We start from the raw sequence: 23,785 nt of genomic DNA on the forward strand, positions 1-23,785 counted from the left end.
CAGTTGGCATCCCACTATGACGTCATCAATATGCGCGCATGACAGGAAATGACGACACGTCCGCTTGCATGCACCAAACATTTTACCATCTGCTCGGCTCACATTTCTTGATCTCAAGTAAGCAATATTTGGGGAAAAAGGGAGATATTATTTTTGATTCTTACTTATTACATCTCCATTTTGATTCCAGACGTGCCGCGACGATGCGTTAGAACATTCTGGTTGAATTTGAAACATGGCCAGCGTCGTCGAAACGACGCTGCCCCCGGAATGGGGTGACGACGATCGGATGAATTTTCTCTTCTCCGAATTCAAAGATAGTCGTGAGGTCAACACGATGGATTGGGACAGTAAAATGAACTTTTGGACAGCTCTAGTCTTGCAAAGCTGCAGGGATCGCCGCACCGTGTGTATCAATCTCGACGAACTCAACAAGACCTTCCGAAGGAAAGAAAAAACACCTTTGGGTTTGACGATCGTCATTCAATCCATGGCAAGGTAAGTACCAAAAACAATTGTATTCACGTTAAGAGTATTTACATTTATATAATCGAAGATGACGCGTGTATTTCTAAAAATACATCGCATTTTAGGTTAAGGTTTGAATAGATATGATTCAGTGTAGAAGCCAACATGGTGGCCATGTTGGTTGGGGCAACGTTCTTGTCAAAACTGACGCATGCTCATTGAAGATAAATCATAACTTTGATATTTGTTTACAGTTAACTGTTTTTTTTTTAACCCGATTTCATTGGACGTGTTAACACAAATTATTTTTTGGTGGTTATGCTTGGTTTTCACTTCCATTTTATATAGTACATAATATATACCATTAAATATGTTGTCCAGGGGGAGGAGGTTATTTTAATTTTTAAAACCTTAATACACGTGTGTCAAAGTGGCGGCCCGGGGGCCAAATCTGTCCCGACGCATTATTTTGTGCGGTCCGGGAAAGTAAATAATGAGTGCCGACTTTCTGTTTTCGGTTTCAAATTAAAATGAAGAGTATAGATGTGTAATACATTTCCTGATTTTCGCCCTTTTAAATCAATAATTGTCATTTTTTAATCCATTTTTTTCAGTTTTTAGTTCAAAATAATTTTGTAAAATTTAAAAAACGCTAAAATAAACATTGTTTTAGCTCTATAAAAAACTGAATATTCAGGGCTTTTAATTTAGTTCTTTTAATCCATTTATAAAAAACAACAACTAAATTTTATATCTAAAATTGTCCGGCCCACGTGAAATCAAGTTGACGTTACTGCCTGCGAACTAACCCGAGTCAGACACCCTTTCCTTAATACATGCAAAGTTTTTTAAAGTGCAAATTTGTCTCATCCAGATGTGGGAAGCTTCAGAGGGAATCCGAATTTGCCGCCAACGTAGACTGCGGTTGGCTATCATGGGGTGTCGGCGTCCTGCTGGTGAAGCCCCTCAAGTGGACTTTCTCCTCTCTGTTGGGAGGAAGCCGAGTCGCTCTGGAGGAGTCTTTTGTTCTCATCGAACTGGTGAAGGTGAGTCACTACTCAGACATCTTTCCAATACGCCGACATGATGTTTCCTAATGCTGTTGTTCTTTTTTAGGAGAAAGCGGCCGAAGTTCTCAAGCTTTACCGAAACAGCGAATTGGCCAGCCACTCCGTGGTGTCATTTCACGAACTGTATACGCTCACCTGCGGCGTCTGTGCCGATGAAAGTACTCTATGCATGGCTCTTCTGCAGTTGCAGAGGGAAAAACAAGTGGCGGTTTCCTTGAATGAAGGAGAGAAGGTAAGCAGCCATTCATGCATCAGTCACTCTAAGAATTCTTTCATCTCAATGGTGTCTTTCTACAGGTTGTCAAATTTTGCCAACCCGGTCAGGCTCGCGTCTCTACCGTCACTGATGTTGATATTGGAATCTACCAGTTACAACAAAGCGAGAAGTTGCTGGAAGAGCGGCTGGAAAAATTGGGTTTGGAGGCAGAGAAGTAAGTCATCTTCATTCTAACAAAATACCCAATTTAAAATAATAGAACTGATCTAAAAAAGCATGTACTTGTATGTACTTCTTCTACAAATTAGTTTTATTTGGTGAACTTGTATGTGTACTTGCAAGGCAAGTTAGTGTACATGCATGTATGTGTAGTTCTACTACAAGTGAGAGTAGACTACAAGTAAGAGTAGACCACAAGTACATGTAAGTTGTATTCAAGTAGTGTGTAGTTCTACTACAAGAGTAGACCACAAATACATGTAGTTGTATTCATGTAGTATGTGTAGTTCTACTACAAGTAAGAGTAGACCACAAGTACATGTAGTTGTATGCAAGTAGTATGTGTAGTTCTACTACAAGTAAGAGGAAACCAAAAGTACATGTAGTTTTATTCAAGTAGTGTGTAGTTCTACTACGAGTAAGAGTAGACCACAAGTACATGTAGTTTTATTCAAGTAGTATTTGTAGTTCTACTACAAGTAAGAGTAGTATTAATACAATATGTATTAAGAATAATGCTACAAGTATGTGTATTTGTATTACGACAAGTACTAAAAGTAAAACAAAATGCTAGTGTGACAAGCATGTGTCCTTGATAAGTAATACCTTGAGATACGAGCATAATGCGTTCCGTGACCGAACTCGTATGTTAAGTTACGTATGCTAACCCTAACCCTCAAATCAACTTTTCCCATAGAAATGAACAAAATACAAATTAATTCGTTCCCATGGAAAAACACACCAAAATCCATTAAAAAAAAAAAACGTTAGTACAATAAGAACATAAACTTTAATCTACAAGTACGTAATGTTTTACAGGAATTCTACTTTGTAGTTTTTACCCACCGATTTTACATATTGCTCTTTTTAGAGATTAATTTTACAATCTGCTTCTTACCACACTCTGTTTTCTATATTACTCTTGTCCAGGTGCCGAGAAGAAGCGAGAGTACTACTTCGAGACGGAAAAAAAGTGCAGGTGATTCTTCTTAAAAATGCTATTTAGCGATCTAGAGAATGACCAACTCAGCCATTTTGCCATCTTGTTCAACAGGCATTGAGGTGTTTGAGAGGCCGAAAAAGAGTGGAAAAGAGAGCCGACAACTTGGTCGGACAGATGGAGTCCATTCGAGGCATCTTGGATAGAATAGCGCAGTCGCAGACGGATAAAATGGTAGTGAAAGGTCACCAAAAAGCTTGTGTGTTCATGCTAAACGTTTCCTTGTTTTTTGTAGGTTCTCCAAGCGTACCAAGCGGGAATGACTAGCCTCAGACACGCTCTCAAGGACGTGACGGTCGAAGGTGCCGAGAGCCTTCTTGATCAGATCCAGGAGGCGAGTGGTGGTCGTCTTGAAAATATTCTTCCATGTGTTTGATTGACACTGACAGTTCTTGTTCTTTCACCAGTTATGCGACACACAAGATGAGATCAACCAAACCATATCTGGCGGAGTGAGCAATACAGGTAAGTTACTGCTGGTGCTTTTCTTCAATTTTTTCATGTGGCAAGTGAATATTTTTTAGTAGTTTTTCCAGATTACAATTGGGCTTTTCTCATAGTTTGAATAGCTTTTATTTTTTTGCTTCTCTGATTGCTAACAGCTAATTTAAAAAAATATTTTAATTGAATTTGATAAATAAACTTTTCTTTCTATTTTTTCGAATGGAATTCTTATAATTACTGTATTCTCCGGACTATAAACCGCACTTTTATTTCATAGTTAGCAAATTATGTTTATATATATTTTTTCTAATTTTACATTTTAAAACATATTTTAATTGAAATTGATAAATATTTTTCCTGATAATTTTTTAAGTAAATTTCTTACAATTACTGTATTCTCCGGACTATAAACCGCACTTTTGTTCATAGTTTGGCAGGGTCTGTGATCAGTACTCGAGTGCAAATGATGTTGATATATTTTTTTCTAATGTTACATTTAAAAAATATTTTCATTGAAATTGATAAATATTTTTCCTGGTCATTTTTTAAATAGATTTCTTACAATTACTGTATTCTCCGGACTATAAACCGTCTGTGATCAGTACTCAAGTGCAAAATTATGTTTATATAATTTTTCTAATTTTACATTTTAAAAATATTTTAATTGAAATTGATATATTTTTCCTGATAATTTTTAAAATACATTTCTTACAATTACTGTATTCTCCGGACTATAAACCGCACTTTTATTTCATAGTTTGGCAGGGTCTGTGATTAGTACTCGAGTGCAAATTATGTTGATATATTTTTTCTAATGTAATATTTTAATTGAAATTGATATTTTTCCTAATATTTTTTAAAATAAATTTCTTTCAATTACTGTATTCTCCGGACTATAAACCGATGTATTTATATATTTTTTCTCTCGACCTGCTATATTGTTTTCTATAGTTATCTAAAAAAATAGTGATGTTAACAGATGAAGTTTTTTGGTTCCCGTCAATGATGGAATGTTTTAATATGTTACAGATGACGATGAGTTGGAGGACGAACTCAGATCATTATTGGAGCAATCCGACGACAATGTGGATATTCCGAAAGACGTCATCCCGGACGAGAACCCGTTGGATTTGCTGCCTGCCGTCCCTACAAACAACCTGGATTTTAGCGACAAACAACTGGAGGAAGAACTGAAGATGCTGACTCTCTAAACATTCAGGTTAGCCGTAACCATCTAGAAATGCTTTTATTCAGGCTAATGGCAGAAAACCTAATTTACTAGTTTACTTAACTTACATTTTCTGTGCCAAACCGTAAAGACATCTTAAATGTACTCATTTAGATGACTGAGAACTTTACCCTTAATTTCTTTCTGCTAATAAAAGTTATATTTATCACTCTAGTGATTTTCATACTAGTTTTGTGACATTATTTAGTTAAATGTCTTATTTTCGCTGATATTTTCCAGTTTTAACCACTTTTGTTCAAGTAAATACTGCAAAATATAGAAATTGTATTTTAGCACAGTAAGCGTATATAATTAATCTAAATAATTAGTACTTAAATGTAAAAAATAACATTTCTCTTGTACTTTTAAGCAAAATCTGTCAAAAAAACAAACAACATCAGCGACATAAGAAGCTTTATTAGGTGGATTTATATTATTAATAAGTGTTATGTGAAAAGCAGAATATAAAGTGACAATTACCATCTGAGGCGTCGTTGTATTCTCTAACAATAAATAAAAAAAAATCCTTACAAATGTACAGACATTATCAAGTATACAACAAAACCTTCTTACAGCAGTGCCCTTTTATCACAAACAGCATGAAGAACAATGAATACACTTGTCCTATTTTTCTCTTTTCTCTCCCCAGAAAGACGGTTGCACGATGACCTTTTTTTTTTTAGCTCGCATTGAATTGAAGCATAAACACAAGTGCCATTTCGGTTCACCTTCACCACGCAACCTTAAGTAATATGACGCCGACATACCACATTTAACGATATGATTTTTTCCGATTTTCCAGAACAAATCCGTCACCCCCGACCGACTACACTAGCTAGCGCACGCTTTCACACCGAGCAGGCACCGATGCGGATATTTGGCCGAAGGCGTGCGGGGCGTCGAGAGAGGACGTTTGGCATGCTTTGCGATTTCAGTAGTCCTTTTTTTTTTTTTAAAACCTTGCATTATTTTCGTTTTGCGTAGAAAGCAGGCTACACAGTGCTTGGGCTACTCTCGTAGAAGTGCGTGTACCTTTTTAATATTGACGTTTGCTACTTATGTTCAGTGATTTTTCTTTGAATTTCAAAGTGAAGCTTTACATGTCTCACAAAAGTTAATTTTTTTCTTTCCATGTGTCCTTTTTTAGGGCGTATTCACAGCAGTCTGGATTTGTTAAACTTTGGGTTGGACCCAAATACATTTGATGTGTATTTACACTAACAATTCTAAGTTCACTTTGCAGACTATTGGACCTTTTGTGAGCCGACTGATGACTCTACACCAAAGTCACCCAGTTTGTTAGCATATCCAGCCGATGTGAATACGCCTTTAGCTTCACCTTGAAATCAAAGCCTGGATTTGAACATCTGTGTGTGAGTAGCATACTTTCCTATGTACGTAGTACGCCATGGCGTTAGACTGTCCTGTCAGCCCCAGAACGCTTGCGCACCACCTTTTCTTCTTTAACTCTGTCCACCGCCAAAGTTTCCAACTCCGCTTGAGGCGGGGCTAAGGGCAAGGTTCCATGAGGAATGCGGTGAGCCACCCCTATGTGTGCCCTGTGCTGGCGATCCCTTGCCGGACTCCGACGAGGGCTAGCACAAGCTCGAGCCCCCAAGGGTGAGCCAGCCGGGCGTTCCGAGGCAATTGGTGGAATGACAGCAGGACGCTCTCGGACCACTTGCACGTCCGGGGACTCTCGACCCGCCTGTAGGAATGGCGTCGGGTCGGGCATGGCTTCCACAGTGTCCCGCAAGACCACCCGTTTGCCATCGGCGCCAAGCCGGTAGACTTCGGTAAGCTCCGGGTGAAGAGGCTGGGAGAGGCTCTTCCGCATGCGGCGCCTTGGGGTCTCCGGCTGCCTGTCTTTGGGCAAGGGTGGCGGCGTAGAGACCAAAGACGCCACAGGACTGACGTTGGGGCTAGCGTCCGATGACGAGCTACCCGCCAGGAGCTTTTTCTTGGTGGCGTGGAGTTGTGAGGTGAGGTATGCGATGGTGCTGGCGCGTTGTTCCAACTCTCCGGATAGAACTGCTAGCTTATGGCTTTTCATTTTCAGCTCTTCCAGGTACTTTTTCTCACGCTCCTTGATGGTGTTCTCCAGTACAAAGATCATGGCGTTCTTCTGCTCCAAGTCCCTCAGCAGCTCCGTGTTCTCTTCCTCCTTCTTCTTCAACTCCGCTTCCAGCTCCTCGCATTTCCTTTGCAACTCTCGGCATCGAGATTCGCCGCTGTCTGCAACAACCAGAAGCAAAGAAATGAAGAAAATCAAATGCTGTTCTGATGTTATTAAAGCCTGAGTAAAAAAAAAACTATATTGTCTTTTTTTGCGATGAAAAGCCTATACTATGTCTTTTTTAGAGAATAGCCTTACTATACTGTCATTTTTAGAGAAAAGCCTTACTATACTATGTCGTTTTTGCGATGGAAAGCCTTACTATACTATGTCGTTTTTGCGATGAAAAGCCTTACTATACTATGTCGTTTTTTGCGATAAAAAGCCTTACTATACTATGTCTTTTTTTGGCAAAAAAGCCTAACTATACTATGTCGTTTTTTGTGATAAAAAAACCTTACTATACTATGTCGTTTTTTGTGATAAAAAGCCTTACTATACTATGTCGTTTTTTTGCAAAAAAAAGCCTTACTATACTATGTCGTTTTTTGCGATAAAAAGCTTTACTATACTATGTCGTTTTTTGCGATAAAAAGCCTTACTATACTATGTCGTTTTTGGCCATAAAAAGCCTTACTATACTATGTCGTTTTTGGCCATAAAAAGCCTTACTATACTATGTCGTTTTTTGCGATAAAAAGCCTTACTATACTATGTCGTTTTAGGCCATAAAAAGCCTTACTATACTATGTCGTTTTAGGCCATAAAAAGCCTTACTATACTATGTCGTTTTTTTGCGATAAAAAGGCTTACTATACTATGTCGTTTTTTTGCGAAAAAAGCCTTACTATACTATGTCGTTTTTTGCGATAAAAAGCCTTACTATACTATGTCGTTTTTTTGCGATAAAAAGCCTTACTATACTATGTCGTTTTTTTGCGAAAAAAGCCTTACTATACTATGTCGTTTTTTGCGATAAAAAGCCTTACTATACTATGTCGTTTTTTTGCGATAAAAAGCCTTACTATACTATGTCGTTTTTTTGCGATAAAAAGCCTTACTATACTATGTCGTTTTTTTGCGATAAAAAGCCTTACTATACTATGTCGTTTTTTTGCGATAAAAAGCCTTACTATACTATGTCGTTTTTTTGCGATAAAAAGCCTTACTATACTATGTCGTTTTTTTTCCAATAAAAAGACTTACTATACTATGTCGTTTTTTGCGATAAAAAGCCTTACTATACTATGTCGTTTTTTTTCGATAAAAAGCCTTACTATACTATGTCGTTTTTTTTCGATAAAAAGCCTTACTATACTATGTCGTTTTTTGCGATAAAAAGCCTTACTATACTATGTCGTGTTTTGCGATAAAAAGCCTTACTATACTATGTCGTTTTTTTGCGAAAAAAGCCTTACTATACTATGTGTTTTTTTGCGATAAAAAGCCTTACTATACTATGTCGTTTTTTTGCGATAAAAAGCCTTACTATACTATGTCGTTTTTTGCGATAAAAAGCCTTACTATACTATGTCGTTTTTTGCGATAAAAAGCCTTACTATACTATGTCGTTTTTTGCGATAAAAAGCCTTACTATACTATGTCGTTTTTTTGCGATAAAAAGCCTTACTATACTATGTCGTTTTTTGAAGAAAAAAGCCTTACTATACTATGTCGTTTTTTTGCGATAAAAAGCCTTACTATACTATGTCGTTTTTTTTCGATAAAAAGCCTTACTATACTATGTCGTTTTTTTGCGAAAAAAGCCTTACTATACTATGTCGTTTTTTGCGATAAAAAGCCTTACTATACTATGTCGTTTTTTTTGCGATAAAAAGCCTTACTATACTATGTCGTTTTTTGCGATAAAAAGCCTTACTATACTATGTCGTTTTTTGCGATAAAAAGCCTTACTATACTATGTCGTTTTTTTGCGATAAAAAGCCTTACTATACTATGTCGTTTTTTGCGATAAAAAGCCTTACTATACTATGTCGTTTTTTTGCGAAAAAAAGCCTTACTATACTAAGTCGTTTTTTTGCGATAAAAAGCCTTACTATACTATGTCGTTTTTTTTCCAATAAAAAGACTTACTATACTATGTCGTTTTTAGAGATAAAAAGCCTTACTATACTATGTCGTTTTTTTGCGATAAAAAGCCTTACTATACTATGTCGTTTTTTTGCGAAAAAAGCCTTACTATACTATGTCGTTTTTTGCGATAAAAAGCCTTACTATACTATGTCGTTTTTTTGCGAAAAAAAGCCTTACTATACTATGTCGTTTTTTTGCGAAAAAAGCCTTACTATACTATGTCGTTTTTTTGCGAAAAAAAGCCTTACTATACTATGTCGTTTTTTTGCGAAAAAAGCCTTACTATACTATGTCGTTTTTTTGCGAAAAAAGCCTTACTATACTATGTCGTTTTTTGCGATAAAAAGCCTTACTATACTATGTCGTTTTTTTGCGATAAAAAGCCTTACTATACTATGTCGTTTTTTTGCGATAAAAAGCCTTACTATACTATGTCGTTTTTTTGCGAAAAAAGCCTTACTATACTATGTCGTTTTTTTGCGATAAAAAGGCTTACTATACTATGTCGTTTTTTTGCGAAAAAAGCCTTACTATACTATGTCGTTTTTTGCGATAAAAAGCCTTACTATACTATGTCGTTTTTTTGCGAAAAAAGCCTTACTATACTATGTCGTTTTTTGCGATAAAAAGCCTTACTATACTATGTCGTTTTTTGCGATAAAAAGCCTTACTATACTATGTCGTTTTTTTTGCGATAAAAAGCCTTACTATACTATGTCGTTTTTTTGCGATAAAAAGCCTTACTATACTATGTCGTTTTTTTGCGATAAAAAGCCTTACTATACTATGTCGTTTTTTTTCCAATAAAAAGACTTACTATACTATGTCGTTTTTTGCGATAAAAAGCCTTACTATACTATGTCGTTTTTTTGCGATAAAAAGCCTTACTATACTATGTCGTTTTTTTGCGATAAAAAGCCTTACTATACTATGTCGTTTTTTTGCGATAAAAAGCCTTACTATACTATGTCGTTTTTTGCGATAAAAAGCCTTACTATACTATGTCGTTTTTTTTCGATAAAAAGCCTTACTATACTATGTCGTTTTTTTTCGATAAAAAGCCTTACTATACTATGTCGTTTTTTGCGATAAAAAGCCTTACTATACTATGTCGTGTTTTGCGATAAAAAGCCTTACTATACTATGTCGTTTTTTTGCGAAAAAAGCCTTACTATACTATGTCGTTTTTTTGCGAAAAAAAGCCTTACTATACTATGTCGTTTTTTTGCGAAAAAAGCCTTACTATACTATGTCGTTTTTTTGCGAAAAAAGCCTTACTATACTATGTGTTTTTTTGCGATAAAAAGCCTTACTATACTATGTCGTTTTTTTGCGATAAAAAGCCTTACTATACTATGTCGTTTTTTGCGATAAAAAGCCTTACTATAGTATGTCGTTTTTTTGCGATAAAAAGCCTTACTATACTATGTCGTTTTTTGAAGAAAAAAGCCTTACTATACTATGTCGTTTTTTTGCGATAAAAAGCCTTACTATACTATGTCGTTTTTTTTCGATAAAAAGCCTTACTATACTATGTCGTTTTTTTGCGAAAAAAGCCTTACTATACTATGTCGTTTTTTGCGATAAAAAGCCTTACTATACTATGTTGTTTTTTTGCGATAAAAAGCCTTACTATACTATGTCGTTTTTTGCGATAAAAAGCCTTACTATACTATGTCGTTTTTTGCGATAAAAAGCCTTACTATACTATGTCGTTTTTTTGCGATAAAAAGCCTTACTATACTATGTCGTTTTTTGAAGAAAAAAGCCTTACTATACTATGTCGTTTTTTGCGAAAAAAAGCCTTACTATACTATGTCGTTTTTTTGCGATAAAAAGCCTTACTATACTATGTCGTTTTTTGCGATAAAAAGCCTTACTATACTATGTCGTTTTTAGAGATAAAAAGCCTTACTATACTATGTCGTTTTTTTGCGATAAAAAGCCTTACTATACTATGTCGTTTTTTTGCGAAAAAAACCTTACTATACTATGTCGTTTTTTGCGATAAAAAGCCTTACTATACTATGTCGTTTTTTTGCGAAAAAAAAGCCTTACTATACTATGTCGTTTTTTTGCGAAAAAAGCCTTACTATACTATGTCGTTTTTTTGCGAAAAAAAGCCTTACTATACTATGTCGTTTTTTTGCGAAAAAAGCCTTACTATACTATGTCGTTTTTTTGCGAAAAAAGCCTTACTATACTATGTCGTTTTTTGCGATAAAAAGCCTTACTATACTATGTCGTTTTTTGCGATAAAAAGCCTTACTATACTATGTCGTTTTTTTGCGATAAAAAGGCTTACTATACTATGTCGTTTTTTTTGCAAAAAAAGCCTTACTATACTGTCATTTTTTTGCGATAAAAAGCCTTACTATACTATGTCGTTTTTTTGCGATAAAAAGCCTTACTATACTATGTCGTTTTTTGCGATAAAAAGCCTTACTATACTATGTCGTTTTTTTGCGAAAAAAGCCTTACTATACTATGTCGTTTTTTTTGCGATAAAAAGCCTTACTATACTATGTCGTTTTTGGTGATAAAAAGCCTTACTATACTATGTCGTTTTTTGCGATAAAAAGCCTTACTATAGTATGTCGTTTTTTTGCGATAAAAAGCCTTACTATAGTATGTCGTTTTTTTGCAAAAAAAAAAGCCTTACTATACTATGTCGTTTTTGGCCATAAAAAGCCTTACTATACTATGTCATTTTTTTGCGATAAAAAGCCTTACTATACTATGTCGTTTTTTTTTGCGATAAAAAGCCTTACTATACTATGTCGTTTTTTTGCGATAAAAAGCCTTACTATACTATGTTGTTTTTTTGCCATAAAAAGCCTTACTATACTATGTCGTTTTTTGCGATAAAAAGCCTTACTATACTATGTCGTTTTTTTGCGAAAAAAAGCCTTACTATACTATGTCGTTTTTTTGCGAAAAAAGCCTTACTATACTATGTCGTTTTTTTGCGATAAAAAGCCTTACTATACTATGTCGTTTTTTGCGATAAAAAGCCTTACTATACTATGTCGTTTTTTTGCGATAAAAGCCTTACTATACTATGTTGTTTTTTTGCGATAAAAAGGCTTACTATACTATGTCGTTTTTTTTGCAAAAAAAGCCTTACTATACTGTCATTTTTTTGCGATAAAAAGCCTTACTATACTATGTCGTTTTTTTGCGATAAAAAGCCTTACTATACTATGTCGTTTTTTTGCGATAAAAAGCCTTACTATACTATGTCGTTTTTTTGCGAAAAAAGCCTTACTATACTATGTCGTTTTTTTTGCGATAAAAAGCCTTACTATACTATGTCGTTTTTGGTGATAAAAAGCCTTACTATACTATGTCGTTTTTTGCGATAAAAAGCCTTACTATAGTATGTCGTTTTTTTGCGATAAAAAGCCTTACTATAGTATGTCGTTTTTTTGCAAAAAAAAAAGCCTTACTATACTATGTCGTTTTTGGCCATAAAAAGCCTTACTATACTATGTCATTTTTTTGCGATAAAAAGCCTTACTATACTATGTCGTTTTTTTTTGCGATAAAAAGCCTTACTATACTATGTCGTTTTTTTGCGATAAAAAGCCTTACTATACTATGTTGTTTTTTTGCCATAAAAAGCCTTACTATACTATGTCGTTTTTTGCGATAAAAAGCCTTACTATACTATGTCGTTTTTTTGCGAAAAAAAGCCTTACTATACTATGTCGTTTTTTTGCGAAAAAAGCCTTACTATACTATGTCGTTTTTTTGCGATAAAAAGCCTTACTATACTATGTCGTTTTTTGCGATAAAAAGCCTTACTATACTATGTCGTTTTTTTGCGATAAAAGCCTTACTATACTATGTTGTTTTTTTGCGATAAAAAGGCTTACTATACTATGTCGTTTTTTTTGCAAAAAAAGCCTTACTATACTGTCATTTTTTTGCGATAAAAAGCCTTACTATACTATGTCGTTTTTTTGCGATAAAAAGCCTTACTATACTATGTCGTTTTTTTGCGATAAAAAGCATTACTATACTATGTCGTTTTTTTGCGAAAAAAGCCTTACTATACTATGTCGTTTTTTTTGCGATAAAAAGCCTTACTATACTATGTCGTTTTTGGTGATAAAAAGCCTTACTATACTATGTCGTTTTTTGCGATAAAAAGCCTTACTATAGTATGTCGTTTTTTTGCGATAAAAAGCCTTACTATACTATGTCGTTTTTGGCCATAAAAAGCCTTACTATACTATGTCATTTTTTTGCGATAAAAAGCCTTACTATACTATGTCGGTTTTTTTTGCGATAAAAAGCCTTACTATACTATGTCGTTTTTTTGCGATAAAAAGCCTTACTATACTATGTTGTTTTTTTGCCATAAAAAGCCTTACTATACTATGTCGTTTTTTGCGATAAAAAGCCTTACTATACTATGTCGTTTTTTTGCGATAAAAAGCCTTACTATACTATGTTGTTTTTTTGCCATAAAAAGCCTTACTATACTATGTCGTTTTTTGCGATAAAAAGCCTTACTATACTATGTTGTTTTTTTGCGATAAAAAGCCTTACTATACTATGTCGTTTTTTGAAGAAAAAAGCCTTACTATACTATGTCGTTTTTTTGCGATAAAAAGCCTTACTATACTATGTCGTTTTTTTGCGATAAAAAGCCTTACTATACTATGTCGTTTTTGGCCATAAAAAGCCTTACTATACTATGTCGTTTTTTGCGATAAAAAGCCTTACTATACTATGTCGTTTTTTGCGATAAAAAGCCTTACTATACTATGTCGTTTTTTTGCGATAAAAAGCCTTACTATACTATGTCGTTTTTTGAAGAAAAAAGGCTTACTATACTATGTCGTTTTTTGAAGAAAAAAGCCTTACTATACTATGTCGTTTTTTGAAGAAAAAGGCCTTACTATACTATGTCGTTTTTTTGCGATAAAAAGCCTTACTATACTATGTCGTTTTTTTGCGATAAAAAGCCTTACTATACTATGTCGTTTTTTTGCGATAAAAAGCCTTACTATACTATGTCGTTTTTTGAAGAAAAAAGCCTTACTATACTATGTCCTTTTTTGAAGAAAAAAGCCTTGCTATACTATGTCCTTTTTTGAAGAAAAAAGCCTTACTATACTATGTTGTTTTTTGAAGAAAAAAGCCTTACTATACTATGTTGTTTTTTGAAGAAAAAAGCCTTACTATACTATGTCGATTTTTGAAGAAAAAGCCTTACTATACTATGTCGTTTTTTGAAGAAAAAAGCCTTACTATACTATGTCGTTTTTTTGCGACAAAAAGCTTTACTATACTATGTCGTTTTTTAGCGACAAAAAGCCTTACTATACTATGTCGTTTTTTTGCGATAAAAAGCCTTACTATACTATGTCCTTTTTTGAAGAAAAAAGCCTTACTATACTATGTCGTTTTTTGAAGAAAAAAGCCTTACTATACTATGTCGTTTTCTGAAGAAAAAAGCCTTACTATACTTTGTCGTTTTTTGCAATAAAAAGCCTTACTATACTATGTTGTTTTTTTGCGATAAATAGCCTTACTATACTATGTCGTTTTTTTGCGATAAAAAGGCTTACTATACGGCCCCTTGCGGAAAAAAACAAGAACTACAAATTTTAAAGAAAATTCATATTTTTTTATACAATGCAGCTTTCTTCCCCGGGCCCTACCAAACCACCAGACGGGCCGGATCCGGCCCGCGGGCCTTATGTTTGACACCCCTGGGCGAGAGAGACAGCCGTGCATTAGGCTTGTGACACGTAATCTCATTTGCTGCACTCACTCTAGTCTGCCATGCCTGACATTGACCCAAACGATCTGGGCTCTCTCCATCTGCTCATTCTTCTCTTTCCAATCCCCACCAGATCTGTTCTATCCCGTGTGTGTGTTTCAAAAGCCCACCACGTTGATCCCTGATTTTCGCCGCCCGTTAAAGTGCTCCGTTTTTACTCGCATCGAGTCGGGGGTTGGTTGGGCGGGCGCTTGGTAATGGATGGACAATAGGACATCCCATAATGCAATTTAATCCCATGTTGTATGACTTTCATCGGTTTAAAAAAAAAGGTGCTTAGGTTTACAAGCGCTGTGTGTTTGGATTTAAGTAAAAAGTAAAGTAATTTCAAAAATATATATGTTGACTGACTTTTGGAATATTAACACGTGGGTATTTTAAGTGATTAATCTACTATTTTTCACATTTTTAGCACGATAGGTTTTCTTCTTTAAATTTCATACATCGACGTCAAAATAAAATGTTTAGCGTTTTCTGTGTATATTTTCTCTATTTTGAAATAAATTACTCTATCAGCTGCATTGTCTTGTGTTACGGTTTTTCGTCTTTGTCTCCTTGCAGTTTTTGGCATGTTGTCTTTTTTATGCGCATATAAGCCGCATCCTCGAGTCATTTTTTTTTGTCTGACATTAGCGAGTAAATAAGGTAAGCGCAAAAATTAAACTAAAGAGAAAGGAAAGCTAAACATTTAGATAATGGAAGAAAAAACACTTACCTGAATTATCGGAGCTTCGAACGGTCAGCTCGTAGGTCAGATCTGTGAAAGTACAGGACTACTAGTTAGAAACCTTTCGAGAAGTACAGTGTTCCCCCGCTACTTCGCGGTTCGGCTACCGCGAACTCAGAGCTTCGCGGATTTTTTTTGAAAAAAAAAAAAAAAAATACAAATATTACATTGAAACAACATATTTTAAAGTTTTTTTGTGTAATAACATGAATTTCACTCTCTCTACCCGTATTCTATATGGTGTACTGTATACAGGGGGGTAAAAAAATACAAATAAAAAAAAATTACAAAAAAAAAAAATTGGGGGAATTAAATTCAAATTAAGCATTTTTAAAAGGGGAATCCCTACTTTGCGGAAATTCACTTATCGCGGGTGGTCCCGGTCCCCATTAACCGCGATAAGCGAGGGAACACTGTACTACGTGTTCCCCAAAAGACCGGTTGTGGCGGGTCACCTGTGCATTGCTGTTGCAATCGTCGAATCTCGGCATGCAGCCCCTTCAGTGTGTTGGCGTGGTCCTGCTGGAGGAAGAGCAGGTTCTTCTGTGCGCTCTGCAGCTGATTCTCCAGCGAGACGTTGGCCGAAGCCATGGCTGATGGGAAAAAAAAATCACAAGACACAAAATCATTAAGTTGCTCAGATGAACCTTGAACATTGACTTTAAAAATTTGACAGATGGGCGGGGTCAGCACAAGATACGATACAAATAAAAAAGTGCATCCGTTAACAGTACATATGAAACATAAACAGGAAAAAAAGACTAAAGTATTAACATACTCATCACTAATTAAAGTTAAAAGTATAAAGTACAAAGTAAAGTAAAAAAGAATGTATTAAGAAATATTAAAATGTCATTTAAAAAAAGATAAGAGGGGCTGTAAAACACGAATCAGTAGCCGGCCAATCACAGGGCACGACTAGACGAGACTCGGCGTCGGCGAGCCGCAGAGTCCGAGAGACGATGTATTATTGATGAATCCTTCCGGTAACGCAAAGCGGCTCTCCTCCCAACCCTTTCCTAGAATAGCTCAGATTGCAGTGCGTGTTTTTGCCAAAGCATGACCTCAGTCACATCAAGGTGAGTCAAGAGGAGAATGGACTACCAAAGACAGTCTTCTAAAAGGGCCACTGTTGTTTTTACAATACAAATGGACAGCTTGCTTCAATGCTACACTGAACACTTTGTCCATTAACAATTTGGGAATTAACTGATTTTTTTCGCGGAAAAAAAGCCTTACTATACTGTCGTTTTTAGAGATAAAAAGCCTTACATGTCATTTTTAAAAGAAAAAAGCCTTTCTATACTATGTCATTTTCTTGCGATAAAAAGCCTTACTATACTGTCGTTTTTTTGCGAAAAAGCCTTACTATACCATGTCGTTTTTTTGCGATAAAAAGCTTTACCTTACTGTCGTTTTTAGAGATAAAAAGCCTTACATGTCGCTTCTAAAACAAAAAAGCCTTACAATACTGTGTCGAGAAAATTTAAGACTTTTAAGTGCGCTTTATAGTTGTGAAAATACAGTACTCTAAGACTTCTTAATTTTTTTACAGAATCAATATTTGAGTGTTATTGATAAAAGCCTTCTAACAGATAGTCCTAGTTTCAAAATTCTCATCTATTTAATATTTATGGTCCTCAAATTTGAAGTCCTAAATGTGACATCTACTGGGAAGTCTTAGCAATTTTTGTCAATAACCAAAAGTGGAAATTTGCCCTAAAAAAACAGTCAAAAAAAACACATCACATCTAAAGCAGTGCTAGCACGCAGTCAAACTCAAACAAACAGGGTTAAAAAAGCTACTTCAATTGAATATTCTAGACACACCATTAATAATGGATGAACTGCAGCAGCATGAAACATTAGCCAACACAACCATTTCAAGGATGCTCAACATTTCTATCAGTCCACGTTTGACTGACACCATTTGAGGGATTACTAGCACATTATCAATCAAATTAGACAAAAACAGCAATTATTTGACCGTCTATCACCGTTTTTTGAACTGAAAAATTAAGCAAATTTGTTGTTTATCACTGTCAATGGCAGAGTTCACCTAAAATTAGACAGGAAGATTTTTTTGATGTGGATAATACAAGGTGACCCATATTTTATTCGACAAAAAAATCTATTTTTAAACGAATGTCTTTTCTGTTGCAGGACGTGAAATGTGAACCTATGGATGATCGTGCCCCAAAAAATGTCTTGGACAAATCAGCAGAAGATATTCTCCATGGAGATTTATTTTCCGACAAAATCATACCAGGTTAAAAAAAAATTAATCGAATAAAATATGGGTACACATCTTTTTAGGTCACCCTGTAGAACAGCAGATGTTTAAAAAAGACAATTCTTGCCCTATCGATCCCCAAAGTATCGCGATATATCGCCAATATGTGTATTATTGACACACCCCTATGGAGAAATCAATACATTTGGAATATGTGTATGAGTGTGTGTTAGTGAGTGTGTCGCCTACTTCGCAGTGCACTTGCCCTTTCAGCACCCGCATTGCGGACAGCACCCAGAGGCAAGCTGGAGTGACGTGCAGTCGGCCGGGTTGCACGCATCCGAGACGGCACCGGACCGGACCGTACCGAACCGGGCCGAGCCCCAATGTCAGCCAGGTCCAATCCGAGACGAGCCCAGCAACATTTTCAGCGGAAGCCAACGCCAAACGCCGGCAAACAAAAGGCGATCATTTTAACAACGACGCAGCTTAACCTACATTTAGGGGACGACTTGTACTTAGTCAAAATGCAAGACGTGGCCTTAAAATCGACATAGTGTTGTTTTTTTTAAATTTAATATATTTTTCAATTAAAATTCAAGCCGCAAAAAAAGCACCCTAATAAGCAATAAGGTAGAAAACCCTAAATGTCACGATATATTGGCTCTTCTTTAAATGAAACAAGGCGTGTTTCCCGTATGACGCTTTTTAGCCGTCCTTTTAGCTTTAGCATGCTTTGCTAACGAAGACAGCCATCGTCTCGTCTTCGTTACGTGACGTCAAATGTTTGCTTACCTGACGGCTAAAAAAAATGAAGAGGCCGTCCAGGGACGCCTGGACCAGAACGGCTTGAGTTAAGGACGACGTTGCGGGATGCCGTCGAACATGTTGCGGCGCTGCCGAAAGCAGATGACGGCTGGATGCGTCTGTCCCACCCGATCAGCTCCCTATCATCTCCCTAAGCGACAACACTAAATAAAGCGATGCATCATGGGAAGGCAGGGCAGCGCATCGCAGCAGGGGGTAGCGATAAAAAACAATTATATTTTTTAGTTATCTTATTTACCCACAAAACAACAACAAAAAACTACGAAAACAACATGGATGCACATGAGAAAAATCCCCATAGAAATGTACAAAAGGTAAAATAATGATCATATAATTTACCCTAATGTTGTGCATTGGCTCGCGTCATTACCATAACAACAGGCTCTCATGTGAGGATATGTCGCTACCTGGCGGTAGCGATCGGTATGGCAGGGGGAAAGCTTTCTTCTGACGTATAAACAAACCTTCACTATACTGTCAGGATTAGGTTTCTTTAGTTGTAATTCTCTTATTAATGTGGGACTATTTTTGTTTTGATTAAAATTTCATATATTTAAATGTGAAATTAATAGGTATGTTATTTGGAGCTACAACCCAAAGAGAAGGATTATTTTGGTTTTCTCTAAGTCATGTGTCAAAGTGGCGTCCCAGGGGCCAAATCTGGTAACTTAAAAGTCTTATTTTTTTTCTCCAAAATAGACAGTGCGCCTTATAATACAGTGCGCCTTTTATACGGAAAAAATGTCATTCATTGAGGGTGCGCCTTATAGTCGTGAAAATACGGTAATTAATCATAAGTAACCAAGTTCTGATTCTACCATTTAGGGATCAAATTCTACAAAAATACCTACCCTATAGTCACCTCACATCCAATTTCCAGGTCTTCCACCATCTCCAAAGATCTCTGGCCACAGTTCATTCCCCCGAATAAATCTCAACCGTCCTGCCAAACAAAACCAAAGACAGACTTTATATTTCTATGTTGCGTCTCCAGGAAAAACACAATGAAACATTTTCAAGTTTTCTCACGTTGAGGGGGAAAAATTTCCCATCTTCCTTTCACCCAGCAGGATTGTTTTGAAACTGTCTGAACTTGGGAACATTTGCTTTTAGTGTCGCGTCTACAACAAGGACGTGAGGTTGAGACATTTGGACTTATCCAAAGAGATGAAGACAACCACAGAACAACATTGTGTCCCAGCTGTTTGAATGGAAACCCAACACCAGCTGTGCTGGTTTCATCCACACAGGAAAGCCATGGCTTACTGCCTTGCTTCGCCTTCCTCATTGGTCGTCTTCAGAGAAATTGCCGACAACCTTGACTGCCTGTCGACGCCGAAGACGAAGGATGTTCTAAAAAAGAGGCTTTGGATGCCAATTGGCTCGTTGCTGTGGTATGCTGATGATTCCTGCCGTGCGTTTTGTACTGTTTGATGGCCAAATGGAGTTTGTTTTCAGGAAATGCTTTCCATTCTCTCCTTGTCTTTAGGCAAGGGCACAGCTTGGCCTGGAAAACTACTCCCACTGGGATGTGCGATGAAACTAAGCTGGATCTGCTGTTTACACTGACTGGCACAGTGTCAGGAACACTTAAAGCGTTGGTGTCAAAGTGGCGGCCCGGGGGCCAAATCTGGCCCGCCGTATCATTTTGTGTAGCCCGGGAAAGTAAATCATGAGTGCCGACTTTCAGTTTTCGGATCAAATTAAAATGAAGAGTATAGATCAGGGGTGTCAAACATACGGCCCGCGGGCCGGATCCGGCCCGTCTGGTGGTTTGGTACGGCCCGGGGAAGAAAGCTGCATTGTATAAAAAGAATATGAATTTTCTTAAAAATGTGTAGTTCTTGTATTATCCGCTAGGGGGTGCAGTGTTTTAGTACGTGCAGACAACATGAATTGACATTTATTTATGTTCTTATGCTATTCTTTTGTTCATAATGTAAAAGGAAAATTCTGTTAATAAACATTTTGATAATTTACTCATTCTTTGCATTATATATTAGTATTAGTAACTAATACAATGGAAAAAAGTGGGCTTATTGTTAGTTCTATGTCATTTTGCAATGAGTTTACTGGTCTCAAATTAAGCTGTATTCGGCCCGCAGACCAAAGGGAGTTTGACACCCCTGGTTTAGTAGGTAGTTGTGTGAGTACTGTGGAACGAATTAGATTAATTTACATATAAAGTACACCTCTACTTACGAAAAAAAGTCTTAGAACCAATTAATTTTGTAAGTAGAGGTAATTAGTTTCATTAATGTTGGTTAATTCATTAATGTTTTGGGTCAATGTAAAGAGTTCTGATTGGTCTACCATGAGTGAGTGCAGTTTTCAATGAAGAAAATAAGCCATTAAGGGTTGACATGGGCTGACTCATGTACACAAAGTTGACAGATGAAAATGTTGGTCTTGGAAGTTGTGTCAACACACTTGCCGTCTACTTGTTGACCCCGCCTCCAGCGCCGAAAGGGCAGCTGCTAGCCCGACGGGGTGCAGTCAAAAGGGCCACAAACAACACGCACAAAAACCAAATAGTTGGAAAAAAGTGACTGCATGTTGACAGGAAAACTTCCATTAAAAATACCCTGCAAAACAATTCTTATAGGTTGAATTTTCTGGTCAACTTTGTCGAAATTTTAACTGTATTTTGGAGTACATTCCTTCAATCCGTGTCTTCTCTCGGGTCTAAGTGTTGGGTTTCCCCAAATATTTTCTAATGCCACTGAAAAATGTTCTTATGTTGTTGAAGTAGCAGCACTTTTGTTTTTTTTCTTTTCACTGGATACTTTACAGAGAGGCTCAAAAGTTCTCTTAAATCGGTCGCCCTCTGAGGAATGCGGTTAAACTTCCATAACACGCATATGTGGGATGTACACAATATGTGTGGGATTGTATAGCAAGCATAAATGTCCTGATTTATTTTACTGACAGATATTTGCTACTGTGTTAACTTGAATGAGTACATTTGGCTAAAAATAAAGCCGATGTCATGGAGAGTTGGTTTTCTTGCCATAGGCCCGAATAGGCATCTTTGTGGTCTTGCCAGTATATATTCCAGTATTTTTCACATAAAAATAAACAGAATCGACTAAGACGGATCTCTGTGTGGGACTCAGGTAAGCACCCGTTCACGTGGTTAGTTTATTTTTTCCAAATATTCTTGATTTGAAATCATCAAGACACTTTATGGAAAAGAATGGGAATAAACGAGGTAAACAACTAGCTTCTAATGAGAAAAAAGCTAACAGGTAGCCCAATTGAAGCATTATTGCAAGTTTGAAGTGTCCAAGATCAATGTGTCACTTAGCGAGCAGCTGTTACAGCTGGTTTATTTTCGATGATTGGTGATTTTTATGTTAAAAAAATACAATAAGTAAATAAATTACAGGATCGAAGGTCTTTCAATGTGACTATCGAAAATAAAACTACAAAACGTTAACCATCATCACTATTTTCTTGATCTCGGCAGATCATGATATTAACAAATTATGACTCCCCTTATTGCATGTTTGAAGTGTCCAAGATTAATGTGTCACTTAATGAGCAACTGTTACAGCTGGTTTATTTTAGATAAGTGGTGATTTTTAAAACATGCATATTAAAAACATAGAATAAGTAAATCTATAAAGGCATTGCAGGTCCTTCTATGTGACTATCAAAAATAAAACTACAAAACTTTAACGATCATCACTGTTTTTTCGACCTGGGTAGACCACAAAATTAACAAATTTGGACTCCCATCCCTCAGAAAATCTAGTTTTTTGAAATAATTCATACTTTTAAACATGAACTAGTTTTACTACTGCGTGTTTAGCTTTCGCTGATCCGCATATTGAAAAAAAAATGTTCAAAATATCCACCACTTATAGTTTTTGCTTGAAATTGCTATGGCACTTCCGCCATGTTGCGACCTGAAGGCTGTGGCCTGCTCCAGGCTATTTCAGGTGCAGTCCCTATAGCTTGTAGAGGTATATTTACCTTTACTCCTAAAAGCAGGGATGGCGAAGCCAAAATGACAACACACAGCTGTTTGGTCCGGAGAACAAGCCTTCTTTGTAATTTTTTTCTTCGTATTTAGGGTTTTAAATAGGAGCGCTGTTGTGAGAATAAGTGGTACGTAAAATAAATATATTTACACTCCTGAAACAAAGATAATTTTGGTGAAAATTCTATTTTTTGATGTTCGTTTCAAATTTTTTGTCATGTTTTAAATTTTCTGTTAAAGCAAAGAAATGCAGGCTAAATTTTAGCTTCTTGTGCGGGCCATATTCAATGACCTTCTTCATAAAAAGTGGGCAGCGGGCCATAGTTTGGACAACCCTAATTTAGTTGATGCAAAATAATGACAAGTGTTTTTAAATAAAAGCCTACTTGGAGTTATAAACACCTTTAATTGACCACTTTTAGGACGTTTTCCTGCCACAATGACAGGGAATGAATGGCAAGTCTGGCTCAAGGATCTGAGAGCCAAAGGAAAAATACAGCAGGAAAAAATATGTTTATGAGTGCAAGTCCATTCATAACAAGTAAAACGGTTATGGGACAATTTCCACATTGAATGCAGCGAGCTAGACTGAAAAGCGCAAATAAGAACTAAAGTTGACAATGATGAAATCATTTCTTCATGTATGAAAATAGCAAAACCCCAACTGGTTAGTTGAAAATATTATAGTACTGTTTAATATCTAAGTACTGCTGAAAACAGTAGATATATATATATATTAAACTCTCTCATGAATATCATTTTGAGAGCTGGTTTCAAGAGTCCTTAAATATTAAACAGTGCTTAGATAAAAAGTACTTGGATATTAAAAAGTACTTGGATATTAAAAAGTACTTGGATATTAAACAGTACTTGGATATTAATCGGTATTTAGATATTAATCAGTACTTAGATATTAAACAGTACTTAGAAATTAAACAGTACTTAGAAATTAAACAGTACTTAGATATTAAACAGTACTTAGATATTAAACAGTACTTAGATATTAATCAGTACTTATATATTAATCAGTACTTATATATTAATCAGTACTTAGATATTAAACTACTTAGATATTAAACAGTACATAGATATGAAACAGCACTTAGATATTAAACAGTACTTAGATATGAAAGAGTACTTAGATATGAAAGAGTACTTAGATATGAAACAGTACTTAGATATGAAACAGTACTTAAATATGAAACAGTAATTAGATATTAAACAGTACTTAGATATTAAACAGTACTTAGATATTAAACAGTACTCAGCTATTAAATAGTACTCAGATATTAAACAGTATTTAAATTTTAAACAGTACTTAGCTATTAAACAGTACTTAGATATTAAACCGTACTTAGA

The 23,785-nt window shown here is 35.9% G+C and overlaps 2 protein-coding genes across 7 annotated transcripts; one reads left to right on the plus strand and one right to left on the minus strand.

Moving 5' to 3' along the window:
- The first annotated feature begins 12 nt into the window (after nt 1–12).
- Nucleotides 13–6,010, plus strand: chmp7 (charged multivesicular body protein 7). Of its 4 annotated transcripts, none has more exons than XM_077714989.1 (11): nt 13–117; nt 191–498; nt 1,343–1,514; nt 1,585–1,770; nt 1,836–1,969; nt 2,905–2,953; nt 3,029–3,148; nt 3,210–3,308; nt 3,382–3,439; nt 4,448–4,637; nt 5,890–6,010. In XM_077714989.1, exons 2-10 carry the CDS (start codon nt 236–238, stop codon nt 4,627–4,629), a joined length of 1,263 nt encoding a protein of 420 aa, XP_077571115.1. In that variant the 5' UTR covers nt 13–117; nt 191–235; the 3' UTR covers nt 4,630–4,637; nt 5,890–6,010. The 4 variants fall into 4 exon arrangements, with proteins under 4 accessions (XP_077571115.1, XP_077571117.1, XP_077571116.1 ...); XM_077714991.1 differs by lacking the exon at nt 5,890–6,010 and adding an exon at nt 5,794–5,819; XM_077714990.1 differs by lacking the exon at nt 5,890–6,010 and adding an exon at nt 5,296–5,813.
- On the minus strand, nt 5,832–19,387 carry ccdc92 (coiled-coil domain containing 92). 3 transcript variants are annotated; one of them, XM_077714994.1, is made up of 4 exons: nt 19,293–19,387; nt 15,836–15,973; nt 15,369–15,410; nt 5,832–6,881 (listed from the first exon to the last, which is right to left on the minus strand). In XM_077714994.1, the coding sequence occupies exons 2-4, from the start codon at nt 15,969–15,971 to the stop codon at nt 6,061–6,063; spliced, it is 999 nt and encodes a 332-aa protein (XP_077571120.1). In that variant the 5' UTR covers nt 15,972–15,973; nt 19,293–19,387; the 3' UTR covers nt 5,832–6,060. The 3 variants fall into 3 exon arrangements, with proteins under 3 accessions (XP_077571120.1, XP_077571119.1, XP_077571118.1); XM_077714993.1 differs by lacking the exon at nt 19,293–19,387 and adding an exon at nt 18,409–18,691; XM_077714992.1 differs by lacking the exon at nt 19,293–19,387 and adding an exon at nt 17,863–18,276.
- Nucleotides 19,388–23,785: the final 4,398 nt, after the last annotated feature.

The sequence above is a fragment of the Stigmatopora nigra genome, chromosome 4 (genome assembly GCF_051989575.1).
Source record: "Stigmatopora nigra isolate UIUO_SnigA chromosome 4, RoL_Snig_1.1, whole genome shotgun sequence".
NCBI lineage: Eukaryota > Metazoa > Chordata > Actinopteri > Syngnathiformes > Syngnathidae > Stigmatopora > Stigmatopora nigra.